General features: G+C 47.2%; 1 protein-coding gene across 3 annotated transcripts in view; it reads right to left on the bottom strand.

The window, feature by feature from the left end:
* FAM135A (family with sequence similarity 135 member A) overlaps window positions 1–23,717 on the bottom strand; it is a 113,873-nt gene that overhangs the window by 26,719 nt on the left and 63,437 nt on the right. For 2 of the 3 annotated variants that reach the window (XM_066604345.1, XM_066604362.1), the window contains exons 8-12: window positions 21,439–21,565; window positions 19,448–19,601; window positions 17,008–17,085; window positions 9,959–10,008; window positions 9,634–9,789 (exon numbers count right to left, since the gene is read on the bottom strand). In XM_066604345.1, coding sequence (XP_066460442.1) covers window positions 9,634–9,789; window positions 9,959–10,008; window positions 17,008–17,085; window positions 19,448–19,601; window positions 21,439–21,565 — 565 coding nt within the window. The remainder of the gene's footprint in view (window positions 1–9,633; window positions 9,790–9,958; window positions 10,009–17,007; window positions 17,086–19,447; window positions 19,602–21,438; window positions 21,566–23,717) is intronic. The other variant, XM_066604353.1, reaches the window with a different exon arrangement.

Here is a 23,717-nt window from a genome sequence, read left to right as displayed (position 1 = left end):
ATAATAAAATCCGCACGCGTCTCCGGCAGCTCCAGAGACCCATGGGGATGCATTAGCATCCGCTGGGCAGATAAATGCATGTGGATGTGATTTTTTTCCCCCCGGGCGTGCGATTGCATGCACGGAAGAGAAATCGCAGCATGCTCCATTTTCCTGCGGATCTTCCCACATGGACGGCCCCCGCGGCTTCCATTGAAATCAATGGAAGCCATTCAGACCCGCGGCAAACCCGCAGCTGTTTTTGTGCTGTGCCGCGGATCTGCGGGAGAGAAGGAGATTATGGGAAAATAGTGTGCATGGTTGTTTTTTGTTTTTTTTTACCTAACTCGAGTATAAGCCGAGGGGGGCTTTTTCAGCATAAAAAAATGTGCTGAAAAACTAGGCTTATATTCGAGTATATATGGTATTTATGTAACTATTTTTATTACCATTTATGATGCCCATGACGTCACCTAAGACCTCTTTGGGTCATTTCCATTGGCTTTTTTTTAAGTTACGCACTTTTCCACTGCAGCTGAGGGATCCATAGGAGCCCCAGTTACAGGAGAAAACATCCCCCTAGTGCGACAGTAGTCACTGGCAGAGCTGATCAGGATTTGTTAGGACCCTGCAGCTTTGTTGTAACAGGGGGACTTGGTGGTCAAATGATCGGCAGGTCGCATAGTGGAAGAAACACTTCCACTTCTTAGTATATAGTGCTCATTGAGCGCTATGTATCCGAGAGAGAAGAAGGCAGCAGCTGTTAAAAACTGTTTCTCCCTTCTCCTCTCGGTTCACAGCTGTGACTAACAGCTGAGGACCAAACCTGCGCCTGCTTGATTTCAGAAGCAGAGGCTTTAACCCTGCACTGTATTTTGCCATCGGCCGGGATTAAAGCCCAGGACCAAGCACCATGAATTTACAGCGATTGGTCCTTAAGGAGTTACGTCTCAGGTCCCATCACAAATAATGAGCACCTCACAGTCACATCACAGGAGCACCAAGGGTCTTATACAGCAAACCCCCTCTGTCTATAAAACTACTTAGGTGCCACAATCAATACAGTCGGTGGCATCTCAGGTCGTTAAACAGCCAGGATGAAAGTTACTTCATTACAGTAGGGCAATTGTTATACTGCTATGTCCCTTTTACACAGGTTGACAGTCGGGTAAACGACTGCACAAGTGCTGACGTCACCGCTAAGGTCATTAGCGCCCGTGCTGAGCGTTTACACCACCGCTGGATCGCGGGCTCCTCGCTCAGTGTGTCTTTATGTGGACTGAAAGTCAGCGATAGCGAGAAGTCAACAAAAAGCGAACAACTTTTTTGCTTTTACACTGAAAGATTGCTAAAAACCTCTCACGTGCCCAACATCTTGGAAAAGCTTCTAAAAAGTAACCAATATACATGAAATTTGCTATTCAGACTACGCAACTGTATCACTAAATGCTCATAGTGAATATTTAGATTTCAAACTTCCCCAACCTTTTTATCGACGTGCCAGATTTAGATTATGACATTACATATCGCAAATATTCAACTTTTTAAACATTTTAAACATTTTTCTAGCCAATCATTAATCAGAAGCAGTACTTCTATTTTGTGACATAGGCCGCCTGCAGACGAGCGGGTCGGATCCGGCGGCGAGAATTCCCGCCGCGGGACCCGACCCGAGTGCCTGCAGAGATGAGCGTGTACTCACCCGCGCCCGGATCTTTTATGTGCCGGCTGCCGGGCAGCCGGCGCATGCGCAGACCGGAGCCGGTGGCCGGGTGAGTGACGTTTCTGTGCGAGGCTCTGCGAGCCCCGCTCAAAAATAGGACATGCCGCGGTTTGTTTGCCGCGCGAGATTTTGCGTGGCCAAACCGCGGCCGTCTGCATAGGAGTGCGTATTGTAATGCACTCCTATGCAGGCTTTCAGTGGCGAAAACAGATATTTTTGGTATAACTTACCGTAAAATCTCTTTCTCGTCGCGTTCATTGGGGGCCACAGCCTAGACCATGGGATATAGCCACTGCCCTAGGAGGCGACACTAAGCAAAAAAGTGTTAGCTCCTCCCTACCTGGCTATATCCCCCCTGCAGGCACTCAGCTAATTAGTCTGTCTGCAAGCAGTAGGAAGCCAGTGGGAGTCAAATTATACATATTATGTTTTATACATACCAAAACGAACTCTTTGGCACAATTTTCTGCCGAACCATGACCGAAGAACAGAAAGTTCCAGCAACCGCCTAAATAAATAAGGGGTGGGTGCTGTGGCCCCCAATGAACGCGACGAGAAAGAGATTTTACGGTAAGTTATACCAAAAATATCTGTTTCTCGTCCGTATCATTGGGGGCCACAGCCTAGACCATGGGACGTCCACAAGCAGTCCCGAAAACAATATATTGGGTGGGCATTCAAAGTTCGGCTGTGCGGTCAACGACCGCCGCCTGCAAGATCTTCCGGCCAAGAGCGGCGTCAGATGATGCAGCTGTGTGGACCTTATAAGATTTTGAGAACATATGTAAGGAAGTCCAGGTGGCTGCCTTACCCTCCTGAAGGGCTGAGGCTCCGTGACGGACTGCCCGGTAAGCCCCTACCGCCCGTGTGGAGTGGGCCGTAACCCGAAATGGCGGCGAGCGCCCTGAGGTGCGATATGTCTCTGTTATCAGGGACCCTATCCATTTGGGTAGGGTGACTTGAGGCTGCCAAGCCCCTTCGGGTCCCCTCCGGAATAACGAAGAGGGTGTCGGTCCTACGAAGCGCCTTTGTACTTTTCACATAGATCCTCAGCGCCCTTACTATGTCCAGGTGGTGCAGCATTTTTTCCTCTTTGTGTACTGGATCTGGACAAAGAGAAGGCAAGACAATTTTCTTCATTAGTATGAAACTGTGATACCACCCTTGGTAGAAACTTGGGTGATGGCCTCAGCACCACTTTGTCCTGGTGGACGGTCATATATGGCGCCTGCATAGCCAAAGCCGCCAGCTCCGAGACCCTACGGATTGCCGTAATGGCGACGAGGAATACCATCTTCCAGGTCAGTAGTCGCATAGGAATCTCCTTCAGCTGCTCGAACGGCTGGCCCGTCATAGTGTCTAACACGAAATTAAGGTCCCAAGTTTGGACCGGGGGTTTAAACGGGGGTGTCGTATGGGCGACTCCTTGCAGGAATGTACGTACTGCCATCCTCTTTGCGATTGGTTTTTGGAACAGCACCGTTAATGCCGACACCTGTCCCCTTAACGAGCCTACCCTCAATCCTACCTCGAGGCCTGATTGTAAGGATGCAAGAATTCTGGCCACCGACAATTGCATCGGTTGTACCCGCCCCTCCTCACACAGGTGAAGAAGCGCTTCTCAGACTCTATAATAAACTGCCGATGAGGCTGGTTTTCTGACCCGTATCATAGTCTGGATAACCTTCTCCGAATAACCTTTCCTCCTCCACACCTCGGTCTCAACGGCCAAGCCGTCAAATGTAGAGACTTGGAATTTGGGTGTAGAAAAAAAGGCCCCTGGGATAGCAGGTCTCTTTGCTCTGGAGGATGCCACGGTGTGTCGAACAGTATTTCTATGATGGTCGCGTACCAGCTTCTTCTTGGCCAGTCTGGTGCTATTAATACTGCTGATCATCCTTCCTGCTTGATTTTCCCTAGGATCCTCGGTATGAGAGAAACGGGTGGAAATACGTATAGGAGCTTGTACTCCTCCCACGAAATGGTTAGCGCATTCGTTGCCGCTGCTTGTGGATCCCGTGCTCGGGACATAAATGGGCGTAGCCTGTAATTTAGTCGGGACGCCCTGAGGTGCACGTCTGGCGTGCCCCACTTCCGGCATATCGTCCGAAATACTTCTGGGTGCAGCCCCCAATCGCCGGGATCCACTGTTTCTCGGCTTAGGTAATTCGCCACCCAGTTTTCTCTATTCCGGGAATGTAGACTGCGGAAATCGAGCTCAGATGCTTCTCCGCCCACGTTAGTATGCCTGCTGCCTCGCTCATTACCGACACGCTCCGTGTTCCTCCTTGTCGGTTGACATAGGCCACCGCTATGGTGTTGTCCATCTGAATACGTACATTTTTTCTTGAGATTGGGCCCGAAGTGTCGGAGAGTCAAGTAGATGGCCCGCAACTCTAGGATGTTTATATGTAGCCTTGTCTCTTTTTGAGACCACACTCCTTGAACAGACTGATCCCCTAGTGTTCCGCCCCAACCTGAAAGGCTGGCGTCCGTCGTCACTACTGTCCAGCGACTTGTGCCCAAAGGCCATCCCGCCTGAAGCCTCCCAGGTTCCAGCCACCACTTCAGTGACCTTTGGCCTTGAGGGGTTATCTGGATTCGCTGTTCCAGGGTCATCCGGAACCCATTCCGGCGTGACAATATCAAGTGTTGTAGTTTCCTTGACTGGAAACTGGGCGAACGGAACCGCCTCGAATGCTGCCACCATCTGGCCCAGGATAGCCATGCAGTGTCTGAGGGTTAACGGTTTCCCCTGTGTTAGGGACCGGACCCCCTGCCGGAGCTTGTCTACCTTTGCTTGAGGTAGCCGGACCTGGTGCTGGCTGGTATCGAATATCATGCCCAAAACTCCAAGTGTTGTGTCGGTATTAGGCATGATTTTTCGCGGTTCACTATCCAGCCGAATTCTTCTAGAATCTTCCTCGTGACGTGTACGCTGTTGCCGTCCCACGACGGTGCCTTTATTAGTATATCGTCCAGGTATGGAATGGCTGATATACCTTCCGCATGGAGTGGCGCCATCACTGCTGCTAGTACCTTCGTAAAGACCCTTGGAGAGGTAGACAGGCCGAATGGCAGCGCCGTAAACTGAAAAAACCTTCCCTGTGTTTCGAAACGAAGGAATTTTTTATGCGTTTCCCGAATCGGGATATGGAGATAAGCGTCCTTGATATCTATTGAGGACAGAAATTCGCCCGGTTGCATGGAGGTTATCACGGACTTGATTGACTCTATCCGGAAATGTTTTGTTCTGATGAATTGGCTCAACCTCCTTAAATCCAGCACCGGCCTCACTCTGCCGTCCTTTTTGGGTACAAGAAAAAGATTCAAATAGAACCCTTGCCTCTCTTGTGCCTCCGGTATCGGTTTCACAACCCCCTGTGCCAGAAGGTTCCACACTGCCTGCTGTAGGTTGGCTACTCCTTCCAGGGTGGTAGGCACTCTGGACCTGCAGAACGAATTCCGTGGGGGAGTCGTGAATTCGATTGCGTAACCGGATGTCACAATTTCCTGCACCCACTTGTTACTCACGCGCCTCCCCTATGTCTCTCGCAATTGGGAGAGCCTGCCCCCCCCCCCACTCTGGTGACACTGGGTGGGGGCAGCATCTCGTGCCGCGCTCTTTTGATCCCGCTGTTTTAGATATTCCGGGTCGGGATCGCCATGTTTGCCTTGTTTTGAAAGAGGGGCCCCTCTTTGCGTCTGTCGGGGTTCTTGTAGACTGGGACCACTGCCCTGACCCTGGGTGGGATGAAAAAAACGCCGAAAGGATCTAAAAGAAAGAACGGTTTCCTTTTTAGTGGAACCTTCTCCTTTCTTGCCGGCATTTGTGGTAACGACGTGCTCTTGCCGCCTGTAGCGCCCTTTACCATGTCATCTAGTTTAGGTCCAAACAGCCTGTTTCCTTCGAATGGCCATTTTGTTAGGGCCATCTTGGATGCTGTATCTGCTGACCAGCTTTCTTTTTTTTTTTTTTTTTTTTCAGCCAGAGAGTTCTCCTTGCCGTCACCGATGCGGCGGATGGCCGGGCACCGAACTTGGCTGCGCCTAGCTCTGCTGTGCATACAAATTTGTTTGCCTGTATGACGTTGTTTGTCAGTTCGAGCAACTCATTTGGTGGAGCGCCTGCTACACTGTCTCTCCGTAGCTGCTTGGCCCAGGCTATGGATGCCTTGCTGACCCATGCGGTCGCAAAATTCGGCTGTAAGGCGGTGCCTGTGGCTTAAAACACGGTTTTACCCACGCATCCAGCTTCCTGTCTTGAGGATTAGCCAGCATTGCTACCTTGGCTGTTGGCAGTGCTGTGCTTCTAGACAGTCACGACACTGGCGAGTCAACTACCGGAGGTACCGCCCAACCCCTTTTTCAGGCCCCCTGGGAATGGGTATGTACTTTCCCAAGTCTTCCCGGGTTGCCTAAATTTCTTATCCGGGTTCTGCCATCCCTTATTAAGAACCTCCGAAAAATCCGGATGGTCTGGGAAGACCTGTCGTGATCTCCTTCTGCCGTCTAAATGACACCACGGAAGGAGGCGTCTGGACTGTTTCCTCCATTACTTGGAGGGTTTCCCTTATGGATATTACCAGGCCGTACATTAGGCTGGCTAGGCGCGACACCTGTTCCTCGTCTAGTTCCAAAACTGACGAGCCTGCAGAGTGGTCGTAGTCTTCAGACCCACTGCCCTTGCCTGCCGTTTGGGCCGTGTCCTGGGGCGCCCATGAGCAAGATGCTCGAGGGGACTCATCGCGAGCCCGGGCTGGTCTCGCAGAATACCGGGACCGTGAAAAAAATGCCTTGATCTATGATAAGCATGCACGGACTCCCTGGACCATGAGAGCCATGAGAGTCCCTGGATCGTCTGGACTTTGAGGGTCCAGACGACCTCCCGGTGTGGCGCGCTCTATGGGGAGTGTCCTCGCTGCTAAGGGACCTCTTCCTTTTGTGTGCCCTCTCTCGTGCATATTCCGAGGAGGACGCGTCTGAGCTGGGCTCTAACCGGCGTAACATTGCCGCAGAGGATATGGCCAAGCCAGAAAACGGCAGCGGCCAGGGACCTCGCCCGTTGGGGTTCGGGCCCTGGCTCCACAGGGGCGGCGGGGGGCACCGGGGACCCTGGGCTGCGCGCACCGCGGCACATCTAGTGCAGCGGGGGTCGACTTGACCGCAAGCGAACTTACCGCTGAGGTAGTGCAAGCGTAATGCTTCACCCTCCCCTTGGCCGAGCTGGAACCCTCTGATCTAGGGTCAGACATGGCAACAGAAAACAATTCCCAGGTAGCGGGAAAGCTGAGTACCGTTACAGGAATGCCTGCAGGGGGGATGGGGAGGGCGAGGGGAGAACACCGCAAAGTGCTGCCTTGGGCAGGGCTTACCCGGTCTAGCATCTGTTTCTGCGGTTCCCCCGGTCCAGCTGGAGCCTCTGGTCCTGACGCTTGGATGCTGTCGGAAGTCGACGCTGGTGTACCATACGATCTCGCGGCGTTGGTGACCCGGCAGGTGCTGTGGTAGGGACTGCTGCGGAGTTGCTACTGCTGCTGGTGCCCGAGACAGGAGGTGCTGCTGCTGTCCGGGTGCTTTCTCCGTTGCAGAAGGAAACTGCAGAGGGAAACTGCAGGACTGCAGGGCTGAACGGCTGGAAGGCTGCTGTGTGCTTCAGGCGAGCTGCAGGTGCTGGGCTCAGAGGTGTAGACCAATGAAGTGTCCCAGAGCGTGGCCATTCCTCTGTCCGGCGGTCTTTTTACACTCACCCCGGTCGGAGGGGGCGTGGCCTGCCCCGGAAGCGTCCCCGCGACCCGGAAGTGACGCTTTCCGGCCGTGACGACGGCGCTCCGCCCCCCGGAGCGCCGTGCCCGGAGGTGGCCTGCCGGCCGGCGTCCCGGCGTCCTGCGACACGCAAGCTTCTATCCCTGGCCGGGAGAGCTGCCGCTGCCGCCGCCTTTGCTGCTGCTATCGCCGCTGCCGTCGCCGCTGCCGCTGCCCCCGCCGTTGCCACCGCCGACGTCCTGATGCTCCTTAAGGTATGTGTTCAAAGCTTGGCTGTGCGGTCTGTCCGTATGGCGCCGGAATGCTCCATAGTCCCAAGCGGGGGTGTCTTTGTCCTGGGAGCCACAGCCTGCCCTTGCGTCGACTACTCCAGCAGTGCTGCCCCCTACGCGTCACCGTCAGACAGTGCGCTACTCCAGGGAGGGGGAGCCCTATGGCTGGCGGGTAACCGACTCAGATGCGCATTGCATGGTCGGGCCCCTTTTTCTTCTCTGGGTGAGACGCCGCAGTAGTGGTGGAGACACCCCCTGCCTGCGTCTCCCCCGGGAGGCCAGTAGAGCCAGGGAAAAGCCCCGACTCCCCGGATTCCCGCGAATAGCTCTTTCCATGTCTGCCTCCTAGCAGACACTAAGCTAAAGACTAATTAGCTGAGTGCCTGCAGGGGGGATATAGCCAGGTAGGGAGGAGCTAACACTTTTTTGCTTAGTGTCGCCTCCTAGGGCAGTGGCTATATCCCATGGTCTAGGCTGTGGCCCCCAATGATACGGACGAGAAATCCCGTCCGTGTGCAGGCGGCCATAGAGATATGCATGCAATGTCAATTGTATCAGTCATATATGTTTATCTGAAAAATGTATTACGAAATGTAATAAAGTAACCCAATAGTAAATGTTACGACTGAATCTGACTGACAACATACTGTATATCTCTGAGAGAAAGTTAGTTTGCCACGTAGGAGGGCTAGAGAAGTAATGTGACACAAGAGCTTGAGCAGGAGGGGGTCTAACAGCCACTTATAGCAGTTTTTACATTGTACATGCTACATAGCTTATTGCCATGATGTATCATCACTTTATGATCAGTGGGGGTTCAACCGTTGGACCCTTATGGCTCTTGAGAATGAAGGACTTGTACAGTAGTACTGTGTCCAATTCCCTGTCTTTCCTGCCCCTCAGTGCTCCAGTAAGCCGCTATGCAGATAACTGCAGCATAGCTCCATCCAGTTCCTTTAACAGCTAGGTGGTTGAGAACGCGGCCGTGCAGAAAAAAAGTAGGTGGTGACAAAGCAGCTCTGCATCCCCTCCATGGTCAGGAATGGTGAAGGTCCAAGAGGTTGGACCCCACTCTTCATAAAAGAATGACATCCAAACAACATGCCATTACTTATTAGGATGTGAGAAACCCTTAAAAAGTTCTAGGTTATTCTAAGGCCACTCTCACACTTGAAACGCTGCGCTAAAAGCTGTAAAATGCTCCCATTGATTTCAATGGGGCTTCGCAGACTAGCATCTGATTTTTGAGCGTTGTCTGCTCTATTTTCATGCATTTTAGCGTACCTCAATATCCATCACAATGATGGCATGTATTGAAAACGCTGTAGAATGCGTTCGAAATTGTGGTGAAATGCAACATTTTACCAACGGTGTGTGTGAGAGCGGCCTAAGAAAGATATTCTATGAAAGCAGCTCTTCACTGCCATGATTGCAGCATAGAAGAAGAGAAAGGCCGCCTGCAGACGAGCGGGTCGGATCTGGCGGCGAGAATTCTCGCCGCGGGACCCGACCCGATAGCCTGCAGGGACGAGCGCGTACTCTGCGAGCCCCGCACAAAAATAGGACATGCCGCGGTTTGTTTGCCGCGCGAGATTTCGCGCGGCCAAACCGCGGCCGTCTGCATAGGAGTGCGTATTGTAATGCACTCCTATGCAGGCTTTGAGCGGCGGAAATCCCGCAGGAAATCCCGCAGCGGGATATCCGCCCGTGTGCAGGCGGCCAAAAGTGGATCTGTCTGCATATCCTACATCATATCAAGTCAATGAAATACAAGCACATGGAAACTGTATACAAAGAGGAGTATCTTAACCTACAATATCAATTAGAAAGATTAAATATAAAGCTGCATGTTCCTTGCACAACACAAGCCAATGGACAAGAATGGCTACTCACTCTTAGCGTGTGATGGTCCTGTGCAACCATGCCCGTGATTTCATCTTGCAAAACGATAACTTCAAGAAACTGTCCCCAAAGTGCCATCAGCAGTGAACAAAGCTGTGCAAGGTTCATGTTAATTAGTTCTGCCAGTTCGTCAGGATTATCGATTTTCTGGTGAAAGACGAAATACGGTTTTATTAGGTTGTACTCCAAATTGGAAGGACAACCCATACGGTAGTATTTATGGCATGAGATGCGTGTCCAATGAACTATACAGTAATGCTGCTATAGAAACATGAAAAACAGTATGAAGAGCCAGACAAGGTGCATCTATTCATACCTTCACATCTTCACACAGCTCTGCAAGACGGGCATCCACATCGATTTTTTCTAAGGAGATAAAGTAGACTGTGTGAAATCTCCTGAATCCTGCACAAGAGAAGCTTGCTATACACTGCAGGGGGGCAGTAATACATGCATCTAAACCCCCAGTAACTTCCATGGCGCAGAGGGTACATGCTGAGCAGTCCTCAGCATGGTGAGCAATGGTACAGTCCTCATCCAATTCTTATATACCCAGTGGTGACTATGAAACAGAAGTTCATGATAAGGGCTTTAACCCACTTGCGGTTTTTTAACGCTGCGATATTGGTGCGTTCTTTTTAACGCGATTGTCAATGGGACTTTCTAATGTTAAAAACGCATCGCAAGTTTGTGCTTTGCGATTTTTGTGCGATTCATTTTTAACATTTGAAAGTCCCATCGACAATCGCGTTAAAAAAAAACGCAGCGATATCGCAGCGTTAAAAAACGCAAGTGGGTAAGAGCCCTAAAAGTGATACTTTTTCTTTTTATTAACTACAAGTTAAAAAGTAAAAAAACTTTTAAAACATTTTAGGATGCTCAGTCTTACATAATACAAAACCATAAATTTACAGGAGAAAACACATCTGACACGAAAACAGACCCTCCTCAAAAGGATATTTCTGACACCTCCAGTGGATGAAAGTCTGCCCCGGTATTATGTGATGGACCGATTACCCTTACAGCAGGTGTACCACAGCGGTCTTCTAGTAAGTCGTGCAGCTGTGAGATCATTACATGACCGCAGAATAGCATTTATCCCATAGGAGTCAACAATGTAGACCCCCTACTGAATGACAGCAAGCGGAGATCTTGAAAACTTCATACAGAAAGCATATTGGAAAATTGTAAATGTTTTCATCATATAAAAAAAATAATACATATGCTGAAACCGGAATCTGTCTTCAAGGAAAACTAGCAGGAAGGTAAAAGACCTCATACAAAAACAAACTCAGAAACCCACTAAGTACGTGACTGTAGAATATACGTGACTGCCTATAAAATAACGTTGGAGCGCTTACATTTTACAAATCTGCATTGTACTGTTCCTCTTTTATTCCTCTTGGAAAACTTCGGAATAAATTCACAACTGGGTGTTACCATTCCCTTGTCATAGGGTGGATCCTACACAGTCTGATATTGTTGGCATGGATTAGTTAGTGTGAGAGCATGTAGGGACATGCCCCTATGACAGAATGGGAACACCCAAATGCTAGTTTATTAATTCCAGGATGAATATCAGAGGAACAGCATAAACAAACACCCCAGAATTGTTCATTTAAGGGAGGGAAATGAATAGATTTATTAAAACTTAGTCCAGCTTTAAAGAGAATGTGTCCCCATGATCTCTGAAGAACTAGAATACATGGATAGCTAAAGAGACACAGATTCCAAGGATGTGATCCTGGTCTCTTAAACCCCCTTTTACTTCCCTGCAGTAAGCTGGTAGACCCCCTGCCCTATGTATAGCGATTCTCGTTCTGTCTTAATGCATTGACATCGTGCAATTTTTGTGCACGAGTCGCTGATCGCTGAATTCTAGCTTGCTAGAATTGAGCAATCAGCTGAGCAGGCTGTTATCAGCAGAGTGCGCTGATAAGATTCTCTGTGCCTGTGTCCTACTGTGAATTCACAGTGGGGACACTAGCAGTCAGTGCTGGGAAGAATACATCTGTTTGCTTATGCAAAAGAGCTATATTGTTCTATTAGCACCCACAGAGGTGTCCCGCTGCGCCTGCATAGCTCTATAGTAGCTACTATAAAGTATGCAAAGATTAATGCTCAAAACTGTCACTCAAACGATCATTTGAGTGAGTTTTGAGTGATAATCTTTAAGTGTAAATGGGGTCTTACTGTGGGGGAGTGAAAGGGAGTTCAGAGATGAGAATTACATCTCTGCAATTTGTCTTATTGGGCTTCCCACACATCATAGTAGTTCAGGGCCATTGTTCATGGTGACAGAGTAGGAAACCTTACACAGATTCTCTAGAATTATAGAAATTCTTCATTCAGTTTCCACTTCTGCTGTAGAGGCCATCATATAACTGATGCTTCTGGAGGAACTTAAAGTGCAAATATAAATTACTGGTAAACTCCAGACTCTGGCCTTAGCCTTGTTCACACAGGCGACAAAGTCGCACGATTTTGTCACGTTGCTACAATGCTACAAATCGGCATGTATGTGAAGCCCAAGCTTTCCTATGGGTTCATTCACACATGTGAGGTTTTGTAGCATGCAACAACCCGAGACAAAAACCTTGCGGGTCCGGAGATATGCACGTGAGGTTTTGTAGACCACAATTCTCTATGGAGCCTTCCTCTCAGTTGCATCACATCGCAAAAGTAGGAAATCCTACTGTCAAAGCCCTAACCTAAGGCCTCATGTCCACGGGGAAAATCAGATCCGCTGCAGATTCTACATGTAGAATCTGCAGCGGGTCCCTCCTGCCCCGCGGACATGAGCGCTGAAAATAGAAATTTAAAAGCATTTACCTATCCGTAGCGTGCGGGGAAGGTCAGCTGTTCCTCACGGCCGGATCTTCATTTTCGGCCGGCGGATGAATTCCTGACGCCGGCGGCACGTCGTCGACGTGCCGCGCGCATGCGCCGGGCACATCCGCCGAGCCGAAGCAAGGGAGATGCGGCCGTGAGGAAGAGCAGAGCTTCGCGGCCCGCTGCGGGTGAGTAAATGCTTTTAATTCCTATTTTAGGTCTCCCGCGGATCCGGACGGCTTCCATAGGCTTCAATAGAAGCCCGCGGGAGACCCGCATGAAAATGGAGCATGGTCCAGATTTTTTCATGCTCCATTTTTTTTAAAATGCCTTTTATTGACGATCCGCGGGTATTTATCTACCCGCGGGTGGTCAATGCATCCCTATGGGGTGCGGATCCGCGCGCGGGAGATCCGCTGCGGATTTTAAATCACATTTTGCCCGTGGACATGAGCCCTAAAGGCCTCATGTCCACGGGGAAAATCAAATCTGCTCCGGATTTGTAACGCGGATTTGGGCCGCGGATGCAGTGCGGATGAGCTTAAAATAGTATTTTATTGCATGCGGATGACACGCGGATGCGTTTTTTTTCACGCGTGTATGCACGCGGATGGCATTTTTGCATCTGCGCGTGAAAAAAAATGCAAGGCCACTGAAAAAGAAGCCAAACTTGTAATCCGCATGCAGATTTCACGCACCCAAATAAATGGCATTTAACACCCGCAGCGGATTTCCCGCACCCCATAGAGATCAATGGGGCCATCCGGAGCGTGATCCGCACCTAAATGGAGCATGTCCATTTTTTTTCATGCTCCATGATTTTTCTAATTCACATTTATTGACCATCCGCGGGTATTTAGCTACCCGCGGGTGGTCAATGCATTCCTATGGGGCGCGGATCCGCGCGCGGGTGATCCGCTGCGGATTTTAATTATTATTTTCCCCGTGGACATGAGGCCTAAAGCCCTAGCTGCAGGATTTTTTTATTTTTTATTTTTTAAGAATACATCGCCTTAGAAGCGCTGTCAGCCCGGCCACATCATCTTCCTGGTGCCCGGAACTATTCTCCATCATCTCTTCTGGCCAGGGATTGAAAAATGCCTGCCTCCTGAAAGCGCTGCCTCTGATTGGCTGATGCTTAGCCAATCACAGCCAGCTCTCGATGAACCAATCACAGCCATTCATCGAGTGCTGGCTCTGACGGGCTAAGCGACAGCCAATCACAACCAGCACTTCTAGGAGGTGGGGATTTTTCAATCCCCGGCCAGAAGAGATGAAGAACACCAGTGCCTGGATCCAGGAACAAGCTGCAGCAGCGCCAAACAGTGCTTCTAAGGTGATATATGCTTTTTTCCGCAGCTTGGGCTTATTTTCGAGGTAAGGCTTATATTTAACCCCCACTGCCCGAAAATCCTCGTTTGTGGTGCTATAAAGTCACACGACTTCATAGCTCTACAAAATCACAAGATATCGCTGTGATGCCATGTCACCTGTGTGAACAAGGCCTAACAGGGACATAAATCACATGTTACTGTGTGTTTGTCTTGTTCGGATTTCGTTTATTTGCCTCAGGCCGCCTGTCCATGGGTGTTGCAATATCCCCCGTGGGAGCCACCGCCAGGGAGCTGGAGCCAGCAGACCGATCTCCACTGTCAGCCTATCTGACAGATAGGCTCACCGGTAATTCCCAGCATGCTGCAATTTGCCGCCTGCGAGCGGAGTATCGCTATGATGCTCCGCTCGTGGACAGGGAGGCTGCACTTTCCATAGCAACGCTATGGAGAGCGTGCACTGCGTTCCCTGCGGCCATTTTATCGCTGTGGGGAACACAATGCACAAACGCCCGTGGACAGGCAGCCTAAGGAGAATGTCAGCTACTTACGCGATGTCCAGACTCCTGTCTGTGACTGAATTCTGGCTTTCTATGCATCCTGTATGTCTGTAACTATACAATACCTGACGTCACTTATGTATCAGAGGGTGACATTTTACAGATGTGCCATCATATCTAGAGTATATCATTGTTCTTCACTAGTTTCATCTAGTACATCTGAACCCGGACTCACTGTTGCCCTTCCCCAGTACACCATAATCCCTTGTGCTAAAGTCTCCTACAACTGCTGACTAGGCGATCACTTATATTGAAACCAGAAACATAAGGATTAAGAATCAAAAACTGAAAATACACAAGAAAATCTGAGACAGTAACAGGACCTGAAAGACAACAGGCTTTGATAAGACGGGAGCATGCTAGAAACCGAACAATTCGGCTGAGAGATGTTTTTCAACATCAGAGTTATATGGAGTGAATCAACCAAAACACAAGTCAATTCAGACCTTCAGTCCTTTTAAAGTTATTATCCAGGCAAAACATTCCTTTAGAAAGCAGCTCACTGTGACTGCTGCAGTTCTCAATGGCCGAAGTGCGACGATGTTTGAGGTCCATACGTCCATGTTGTTGTTGACGTCATTGTTGTAACAGCAAGAGGAGAGCGGCGGGGGGATAGCCACCATCAGATGGGTACAGACTGGGGATCAGGTGAGAAAAGTAGGACCTCTAACATGTCAAACATGTCATCTTTAACCCACAAGATGCCATAAAAATTTATTGACCTCGGTTTTGAAAAACATTTTAGACCAGTGTCTTCTAAAACAACCAATCTTGGGGGCAACAGCTATTAACACAGCCTAGAAAGGTAAAGCAGAGAAAGCCATTTCTTGCTATGGAAAACTCATCTTTTCATTGCTAAATTTTGAAACTCTGAAGAATGCAGCTTTATGAGAAACCATAGGAACCACAATCTTGAAATGCAGAAAACATTAACCCTTCGCAATCCAATTTTGGATTCAGGGTTTCCTAGGGGGTTTCTCTTTCTTCAATTATACAATGGCATCATCTGCTGGCTAGAGCTAGTCCTGCGGTATGGGACATACTGGAGAGGCCCACCGACAACAGAGCAGCCAGTAATAAACAGTAAGAATACCCTGCCGGACGCCTTCTGACGTCGGAGCTATACAGATTGTCTTCAGACATCAAATAGTGGATTGGAAATGGTTAAAACCTAGTCATTTTACTAGCTGTGAGAAAATGTCCATGAACAGAAAGGTCAGGGCAGAACCCAGAGAAGAGAAAAAGTACTTTTCTTCGTCACATTCTAGGATCTCTTTTCGCCAGAAGCAAAAATACTGGTTTACGATCAAAGCCTAATTGTTTTAGACTATTACGGACCATGTTCATACTTTGTACTGTGCTGCAAATCAGTTTTGCTGCAAATGTGCAAACCAATTTACAAACGTGCATGTTAAATACATGCAGCTTTCCCATGGTTATGCCATATATGTGGGTGCATTGTGAGAAAGGCTTCCAGAACGGCTTCTATAGCATGAAGAAATTGCGATAACACAAATGATACATGCTTCCTTTAATGCTGCCGATTTCCTTGTCGAAATCAGTGGAAAAAAAAAACTGCAGCAAATTATGGCAGACTGGATGTGCTGCGGTTGGAAGAAAAAGCACAAAAATGTGATTTTCAAATTCATAGTGATCCCAGTCCCATAACCAAGGCTAACGGCTCAGTTATTACTGAGTAAGTGCCAAGGCTGACGGCGGCAGCAGGAACACAGGGAGGAGAGCGAGCACTGGAATGTGTGAGAGCAGTTACAGGAAGATGCTTATTCAGGTCCTCGTGACGGAACTGGTTAAATGTGTCTGGTGCCAAGCACAGGGCCTACAGTGCCGTAACGTACTAATCATACAGGAAGCTACAGGACTGAATACATACAGTGAGACCGACACATCTTAGAATGATAACACTCTGACAAGTTGTAGAATTTGGGATTTTCAGTATATAAATCAAGGCTGACAGTGAAGTACTAAGTTAGAAACCTCTAAGGGTACATTCCCATCACGTTTACATCTACATCCCCGTATTCCATCTGAATCCCTGAAAACGGGGTTCAGCAGTGACCCCCCAAATGGAACCATAAGCTGTCATTACTAAAAAGCAAGCTTTGGTCTTTCTTTCAGCAGGTTTCAGTTCGGGGTTCTGTCCAAATCAGTTTTGGGGATTCAGATGGAACCCAGGCATATAGCCATAAGGCCCAATGTCCACGGCATGCATGGATTTTCAATGCGGACATCCGCAGCAGATGCACTGTGGATCATCTTAAAAATGATTTTTTTAATGCCTTGCGGGTGATTGCGGATTGTGTGTTTTCATTTCCCATACAGATGAACGGAGCCACAACCGTGATAAGCAAAGTCACATCCACAAATCCGCAGGGTTGAATTCAGTTGCGGATGCCCCATTGTTTCCTATGAGCGGCTAAAGCTGTGGATCCCCTGAGCGGGAGATCCGGACAGATTTAATAAAGCAAATCCGCACGTGGTCATTGGGCCTAAACGTGGCGTTCGTGTATAACGTTGCAGTGATTTGAGTGCTACTATAAACACAATATCCAGAAACAAAATAGACACACATATATTTACAATGTATCACAGATCCATCATACATCACTGTCCTTTTAACATACCCAGAGCGTCGTCTCTTGCGGGCCACGGATATTTCCTTCTGAGAAGACGTTCATAAAGGACCTGCATGCGGGGCTTGGCTGATTGTAAGGATGGCACACATACGTACTAATTACAATCCTGGCATATCTTGTGCTTTATGACTTAACTTTGGGTTAGTGAGAAGTCGGACAGCAAGTGAAGGAAAGCCATCAAGTAAAGCACGGACAGCTAGTAGATTTAGACAGCTTGTCTATGATGTACATTGAAGGACTGCTGTACTTAGTACGCTCCAACCAGACCGCATAATAAAGGGTGAATACACACTGCAATACCATTTTAGAAGGTTAATGCACATCTCAATCTTTCGGTTACGTCTTTTCATGTTGTATTGTGAGATTGTCACACGACATGGAAAGACAAATGTACATCATAATTAAGCAAGGGAATACAAAGAAGGAAAAGAGAAATACTGATAAACTAATACTACAGGGGAAAAAGACAGAACTGTGAGAAGTAGTGGTGCTCCACTGGCTGAGGACATGCATATTCCCTAACGAGTGATCTGAAGAGCTCTGTAGTGCTCTCTCTATGGGCCACCGGCGTGGCATACACAGCACTGTTAGTCATTAGTATAAATGAAGGCACCAATGTTCCCAAACCAGAGGTTATTTTCAGCTCTATCCTAAAAAATATCCAAGCGACATTATGAGATAAGCAAATGTCTACTATCAAAATAATACAATACAACAAAACAAACAGTATTAAAATAGGTATATACATGGGTGCTGCAAAGTTTGTGAACCCTTGAGAATTTCAGAAATTCTGCATAAATCATTTTGGCCAATAAACGAATGATTATACAAATATTTGCAGCATTAAATGTCAGGCGAAACCAAATAGCCACATCGACCACATCTTCATCCATTCTAACAGCACCCCCCCATCCGTAACATGGCGGGGGAGCATGTGACTATACACATTACTTAGCATGTGGTGTGTTGCTATAGAGGAGGTTGAGTGGCCTCCATGGTCACATGCCCTTCTATATGCAGTCATGCTATGAACAGGGGAGCTGTCAGGATGGGGCAAGGTGGTAGTCTGTATGTGGCTTTAGTAATGCAACAGAAAGGACCGCTGCAGAAATAAAACAGTATGTCCAGACTAATATGGCCATAAGCGTAAAACCCCACGAGGCTATTGCAGGGTTTTACAGCTGTAAACCCGGCTGTCGCCCTACGTACAGCTGCAAAACTGTACTGCGCAAGACCACGTACTCACGCAGGCGGTCCTGCGCAGTACACCAGTTTTTTTTTCTCGTTCAGATTTCCCGCACTGTTGCTTAGCAATGACATGTATAGCCGCGGCTCATACACAATGTAATTGTGCATGGGCTGCAGGTTTATAGGCAAAGTAGAGAACAATGGGCTCTATCTCATGTACACGGCAAAATAGAACATGCTGCATTCTTTTTTGTGTTCGCGGATTATGCAATTCTAACAGGCTAATGTGAGCGGAACTGCGTTAGGCAATGTGATTGATTGCCTGCAAGCTACAGTGTATCAGGCAGGCGTACAGAGCCCGTGTAATACACAATTTCCATAGGTTCGTGTGAGCTGATATTAATACGTTAATTGGTCATTCACATAGTCCACAATGGTAAGATCAGGTGGGCAGCTATTCTTCTCATCCTCCTGTAGCTTCTACAGCTAGAGGGGGGTTGGAGAACACACCATTTTTCCAATAGGAACCCCTGCAAAGCAGACATTTATGGCATAGCCTATGAATATGCAAAAAAATATTAGACAAGAGGAACAGTAAGGGATTGTCCCAAAAACGTTCACCGTGCAGCCGATAAGTGGCTGCTGTGTGGCAGAAAGTTGCAGCAAACTGTACCTCACTAATTATTTACATCCTTATTAACTGCGTATGATTAATTGGCGCACTGTTTTAGGCAAGCTGCACAATCATTAACCATGCACAGTTGCACTTCATAGGACCGAACCCTTACACCTCGTTTTTAATTACATTTCTAGGCGGAATAACAGAGGAAGCGTATAATGTTGAGTTCCAAGTTGCTCCAGAATTGTTATCTTATGAAGAATACAGGTATTTAGGGAAGCAGACATGTCCGCTGAGCTCACAGCTCCTCATCAAGATCACATTTATACAGAAATTCAGAAAATCCTATAAGGTTCACAAACTTTCCTGCACCACATTATATATTCTTCAAATAATTTTTAACATGTCCACGACCCATAATCAGGTTAGGTGCAGTCCATGTATTAGCTAATTAGGTCTACAACATTAACCATATTGCCCAAGTGAGTGAAACTAAAGAGGAGGAAAGTTTGCTTATACTAATGGTGTAGAGGAGACACTGATTGAAGAAATCGAAGCAAAGCAAGTAGATAAAGATGACAGCAAAAGTCCTGTATGAGAAAACTAGGTCATCATACTTACCCAACTCCAGCTTTAGTGAAGAGGGCAGCTCCTTAGTTACGGCCATGAAATAACTGTATAATCCCTTGAATGACGACAGCAAACAGGCACAGAGTGTATAGTGAAAGTTGTAGGCATGATGTAGGAAACATTCTTGGACCACAAAGCTGTTACCCTGAAAGATACATAGACAATATAATGGACCCCTGGGTGGAAATGCTGATTGCCCCGTTACAATTAGTTTCTTACTGTATAACTTTAAATATACATAATGCATAATCTTCAAATAATAATTGATAAAATATACACCTAGAAACTGGACAATACCTCAATATTATAAAGTGATCCCTCAAATTACAATGGCCTGAGGATACAATATGTTTAACATCCAATGGTCTTTCCGAGGACATTGTAAATTGAAACCAGACTCAACATACTATGGCAGTACAACGCAGTACTCAGGTGCACCGGGCCTGTGACTCACAGGGGACTGGGCTCTCGGCCCCCTATGAGAATGCAGTAAGTGGTGTATATACACACACTCACCTGCTCTGGCCCTTCTTTATTTCTGGGTAGCACAATCACATGCTAGACACGTGACTGCTGCAGCCAATACCTGGCCTCAGAATATGCGGCTAGGGATTGGTAAAAGCGGTCATATGTCTTGGCACATGACCACACGATACTCACAAGTAAAAGAAGGATCAGAGCAAAGTGGGAAGCGAAAAAGTATATTGTTTTTATTTTACAACATAAGTGGGAGCACTTTAACTGCATGTCAGGCACTAAAATACAAACTTGTTGTGGAAGGCCCAACTATTCTCTGGGGCACTATAGATAAGAAGTGATAGAGGTGTGGGAAATGTAGGGAGGGTGCTAAAAAGCACAAACCACAGATTTCAGTACATCAAATTCTCCTGAAACATGTTGTAGCCAGGAGAAGGCGTCATGGTGGTCTGGGCTGGATGGCGAAAAAAAAAAAGAAAATGACTCTAAGCAAAGCGGACACCACCTTTAATTACTGTATATAACTGTACTGCAATTACTTCTAAAGTCTAAAGAGCAACTGTGCAGAGCTGGTTTTTACCAATACACGCTCAATGTATGAAGGTAATATTGGCTTTATTCTATCCAATTGTAGTGGTAATATGGGATCATAGTGTGGTGGGATTGTTTAGCCCACATATATTGGCGATATTTGTCTTGGTAGAATGGGTTTTGTTCAGTAACCGTATGGAGGTAATATGAATGGTATGAATGGTAATAATTGAACCTTGTATATCATCTGCGATTATAATTTAGGGGTCTGGGGAAACATATCAGCGCTTACCTGTTTATTACACTATCCGTAAGCTTGTAATGGTAAGGGCACATTTAATGGCCTAGTTTTTATTCCCCTATATATGACCCAGCAACAAAGTATGTCCTTATATGAACTTTTATATTACATTTACTTGTGCCTGGTAAATGCTCATGCTTGAGGGGGACCCCATTCAAATTCTGCGATAGGGCCCCAAACTGCAATGGGGCCCAGCCTTTTCTAGCTACACGCTAGTGATACTACATGTTCTGTAGAGTTCATGCTCTTTGCCTGTGCCAGGAGGAGTGGCTCCTGTGGACACCAGGTGAGGGTGGCTTCATTTTATTTTTCTGGTCCACCGAGTACTAGAAAGCGATTTTAGAACTGCCAGCAGCATTTCCTAATTTTTATATACAGCCAGAGCTTGCTGTATCTGTAATAATTATCTGATATTTTTCTTTAGGATGATGCCTTGAGAGCTTTGGAACCAATTACTAGTTTTCCATAGAGAAATGGTCTCAAATTACAGTATTTTTAACCCAATTGTTTACCGCTCATCCCCCAATGAATATTGTAACTTCAGGGACCACTTTGTTTAACTACATTATCTTTTTTTTCTATTACAATTTCTTCCTTCTGACTCACGTAAAGTGAGTAACCGTGTCCCCATCAGTCTGCACAAGAGTGTTTGGCCAAAAATGGAAATTCTTACATCTGCAGACAGCTGCTTTGTGTAGTTGCTGCCGAACACCACACTTTCCAGTGTTGGGATTGCCGACTCCTTGTTCTGGGCTGGTGCATTTCTGTTCAGCCAGGTGTTCTTCATTGCACGGTGAAAGCTGGAGGACCAAAGATAGATAATGTACTAGCTCTTCAATGTCATATCATTTTACTTTATAGAAAAGAAACCAAAGAACATAAGGAATGTTGTGAACACTCTAAATAGGAAATAAAACAAAAAAAAGAATATGAAAGTTCCAGACTGCTATGAAGCAAAACACAAGTATCACAAGTTTCTCTGAATGCCCAAAACAGATTACCCCTGTTTTTGTAAAACAAAGCACACTTCTGCTATCTAAATTATCACCACTTTAGACCTTATGCACACAGTTGGCAAGCTGAGCAGCGGATGGCACGCTTGTCAGCAGGCACAGGCGATCCGCTGCTCCATGTGCCCATTGATGTGTGTGGAGATTCCTCTCGCCACCCACACCTGCGGATTTTATTTGCGGCCGCTCCATGCCGAAACAAAATCGCACCATGCTCTATTTTCAAAGCGGATACGCAGGGACGGCTTCCATTGAAGCTGTCCCTGCCGCAGCACTTCTGCAATGACTATTGCAGAAGTGTTGCGGATCTGCGTCATCGCTTAGGCAATGGCGTGGCATCCTCTGCACCGCGCATGTGCCCCCAGAGCGCCAGCAGCACATCCGCTTACGGAATGAAGACGACTTCTGACACGTAGGCAGAGTTGCAGGCAGGGGGCACGGGAGGATTCAGTGTAGGATTTCCCACACAGAATCCGTGTGTGCCCGTGTGCATGAGGCCTTAGTGTTTTCATTGATTTTTATGAGTTAGGCTACATTCACACAAGCACGAATCTCATGCAAGTTATAGGCTTTGCGAGATGCACAAGACTCACATGGATATAAACTCCACATGAGCGATTTTTTTTACCCTCACAGCGATGCTGCGAAGTAAAAGAATCGCTGCATGTCCTATTATTTTGCATCCCTCAAGAAGCATCGCCCATTGTTTTTAATGGGACTGTCAAACACATTGCATGCAGTGTGTTGTGTACATGAGTGCGATGTGATCTATCCCATTGAAATAAATGGGACACACTTGCCAATACTCCGACGGGCGTGAAACAAGCACCAGAGAAATCCGCATTTCAAAGAAATGATGCGAGGCCTTTTTCCATTGAAAACACCTGATATCCGAGTGTTAAACACATGTTGACATGCATGATATAGCGTTGTGTTCCCCGACCCCATATTGTGCTCTCCTGTGCGAATGTAGCCTTAAAGGTAATCGAAAGCAAGGTAAAACATAGAGGTTGCCATCTGGAAACTCAACAAGAGCTGCTCATGCTGCATTTAGGCGGAACGAATTATCGTTCAAAAAAACTTGTGCAAATGAGCGAAGGTGAATGAGAGCCGTTCGAGAAAGACGCTTTCACTTTTTGCTCGTCATTCATTCGCAGGCATAAAAATCATCGTTGGCTCGTTCACTTATCATTCGGTTTAAACAGCCATTGTTCAGTCCCTCTCATTCGCTTATACAGGGACTGAATGATTCTTGTTCGTACGAGCCAACGATGCATTTGCGTACCTAAACCGGCTGCACGTGTGTGAACTAGTTAGCGGTGATGTCACTCGCTCGGTCAAACGAGAATTGTCTCATCAAAAAGGAGCATTACAGGGTAACTTAATTATTGTATAATGAAGAGAGTCATTTAAAATCTGCAGCCATTACCCCTTTCAATAGCTGTACTTGCCATCAGTGAATGGGACTGTCACTTGCTGCTATCAGTGAATGGGACTGTCACTTGCTGCTATCAGTGAACGGGACTGTCACTTACTTCCATTACTTCCAGAAACAATCCTTTACAGAGAATTCCTTATGCAGTGGAGTTTGCTGCAATTGTATCCTGTCCAAATAATTATGACTAGCCTGGACTGATACATTGTAGCAAACCCTGAAGCCAGGAGAAAAATTGTGACAGACGTTTAGGAATAAAACTATGTACTATATTTGCTCTACTACCGTATATATTGTCTACAACAAAGGTGGGGGGACACCTCAATAGCGTACTGGTTTAATGTGTTTGCAATTTAATTTTAATACGTTTTCAAATGTATTCAAATTAAAAATTTGGTGACTTTTAGAGTATGTTCACGCGTGGCAGATTTCAGTGCCCCCTCTGCTAACACAAGAAGAGGAGCAGTACTTCCCAGTTCCCTGCTGCCACGATCCAGCGCTGCAGCC

Source organism: Eleutherodactylus coqui, chromosome 1, assembly GCF_035609145.1.
Source record: "Eleutherodactylus coqui strain aEleCoq1 chromosome 1, aEleCoq1.hap1, whole genome shotgun sequence".
NCBI classification, from domain to species: domain Eukaryota; kingdom Metazoa; phylum Chordata; class Amphibia; order Anura; family Eleutherodactylidae; genus Eleutherodactylus; species Eleutherodactylus coqui.
Note: the sequence above shows the minus strand (reverse complement) of the source record. Positions and strands in the feature narration are given on the sequence as shown.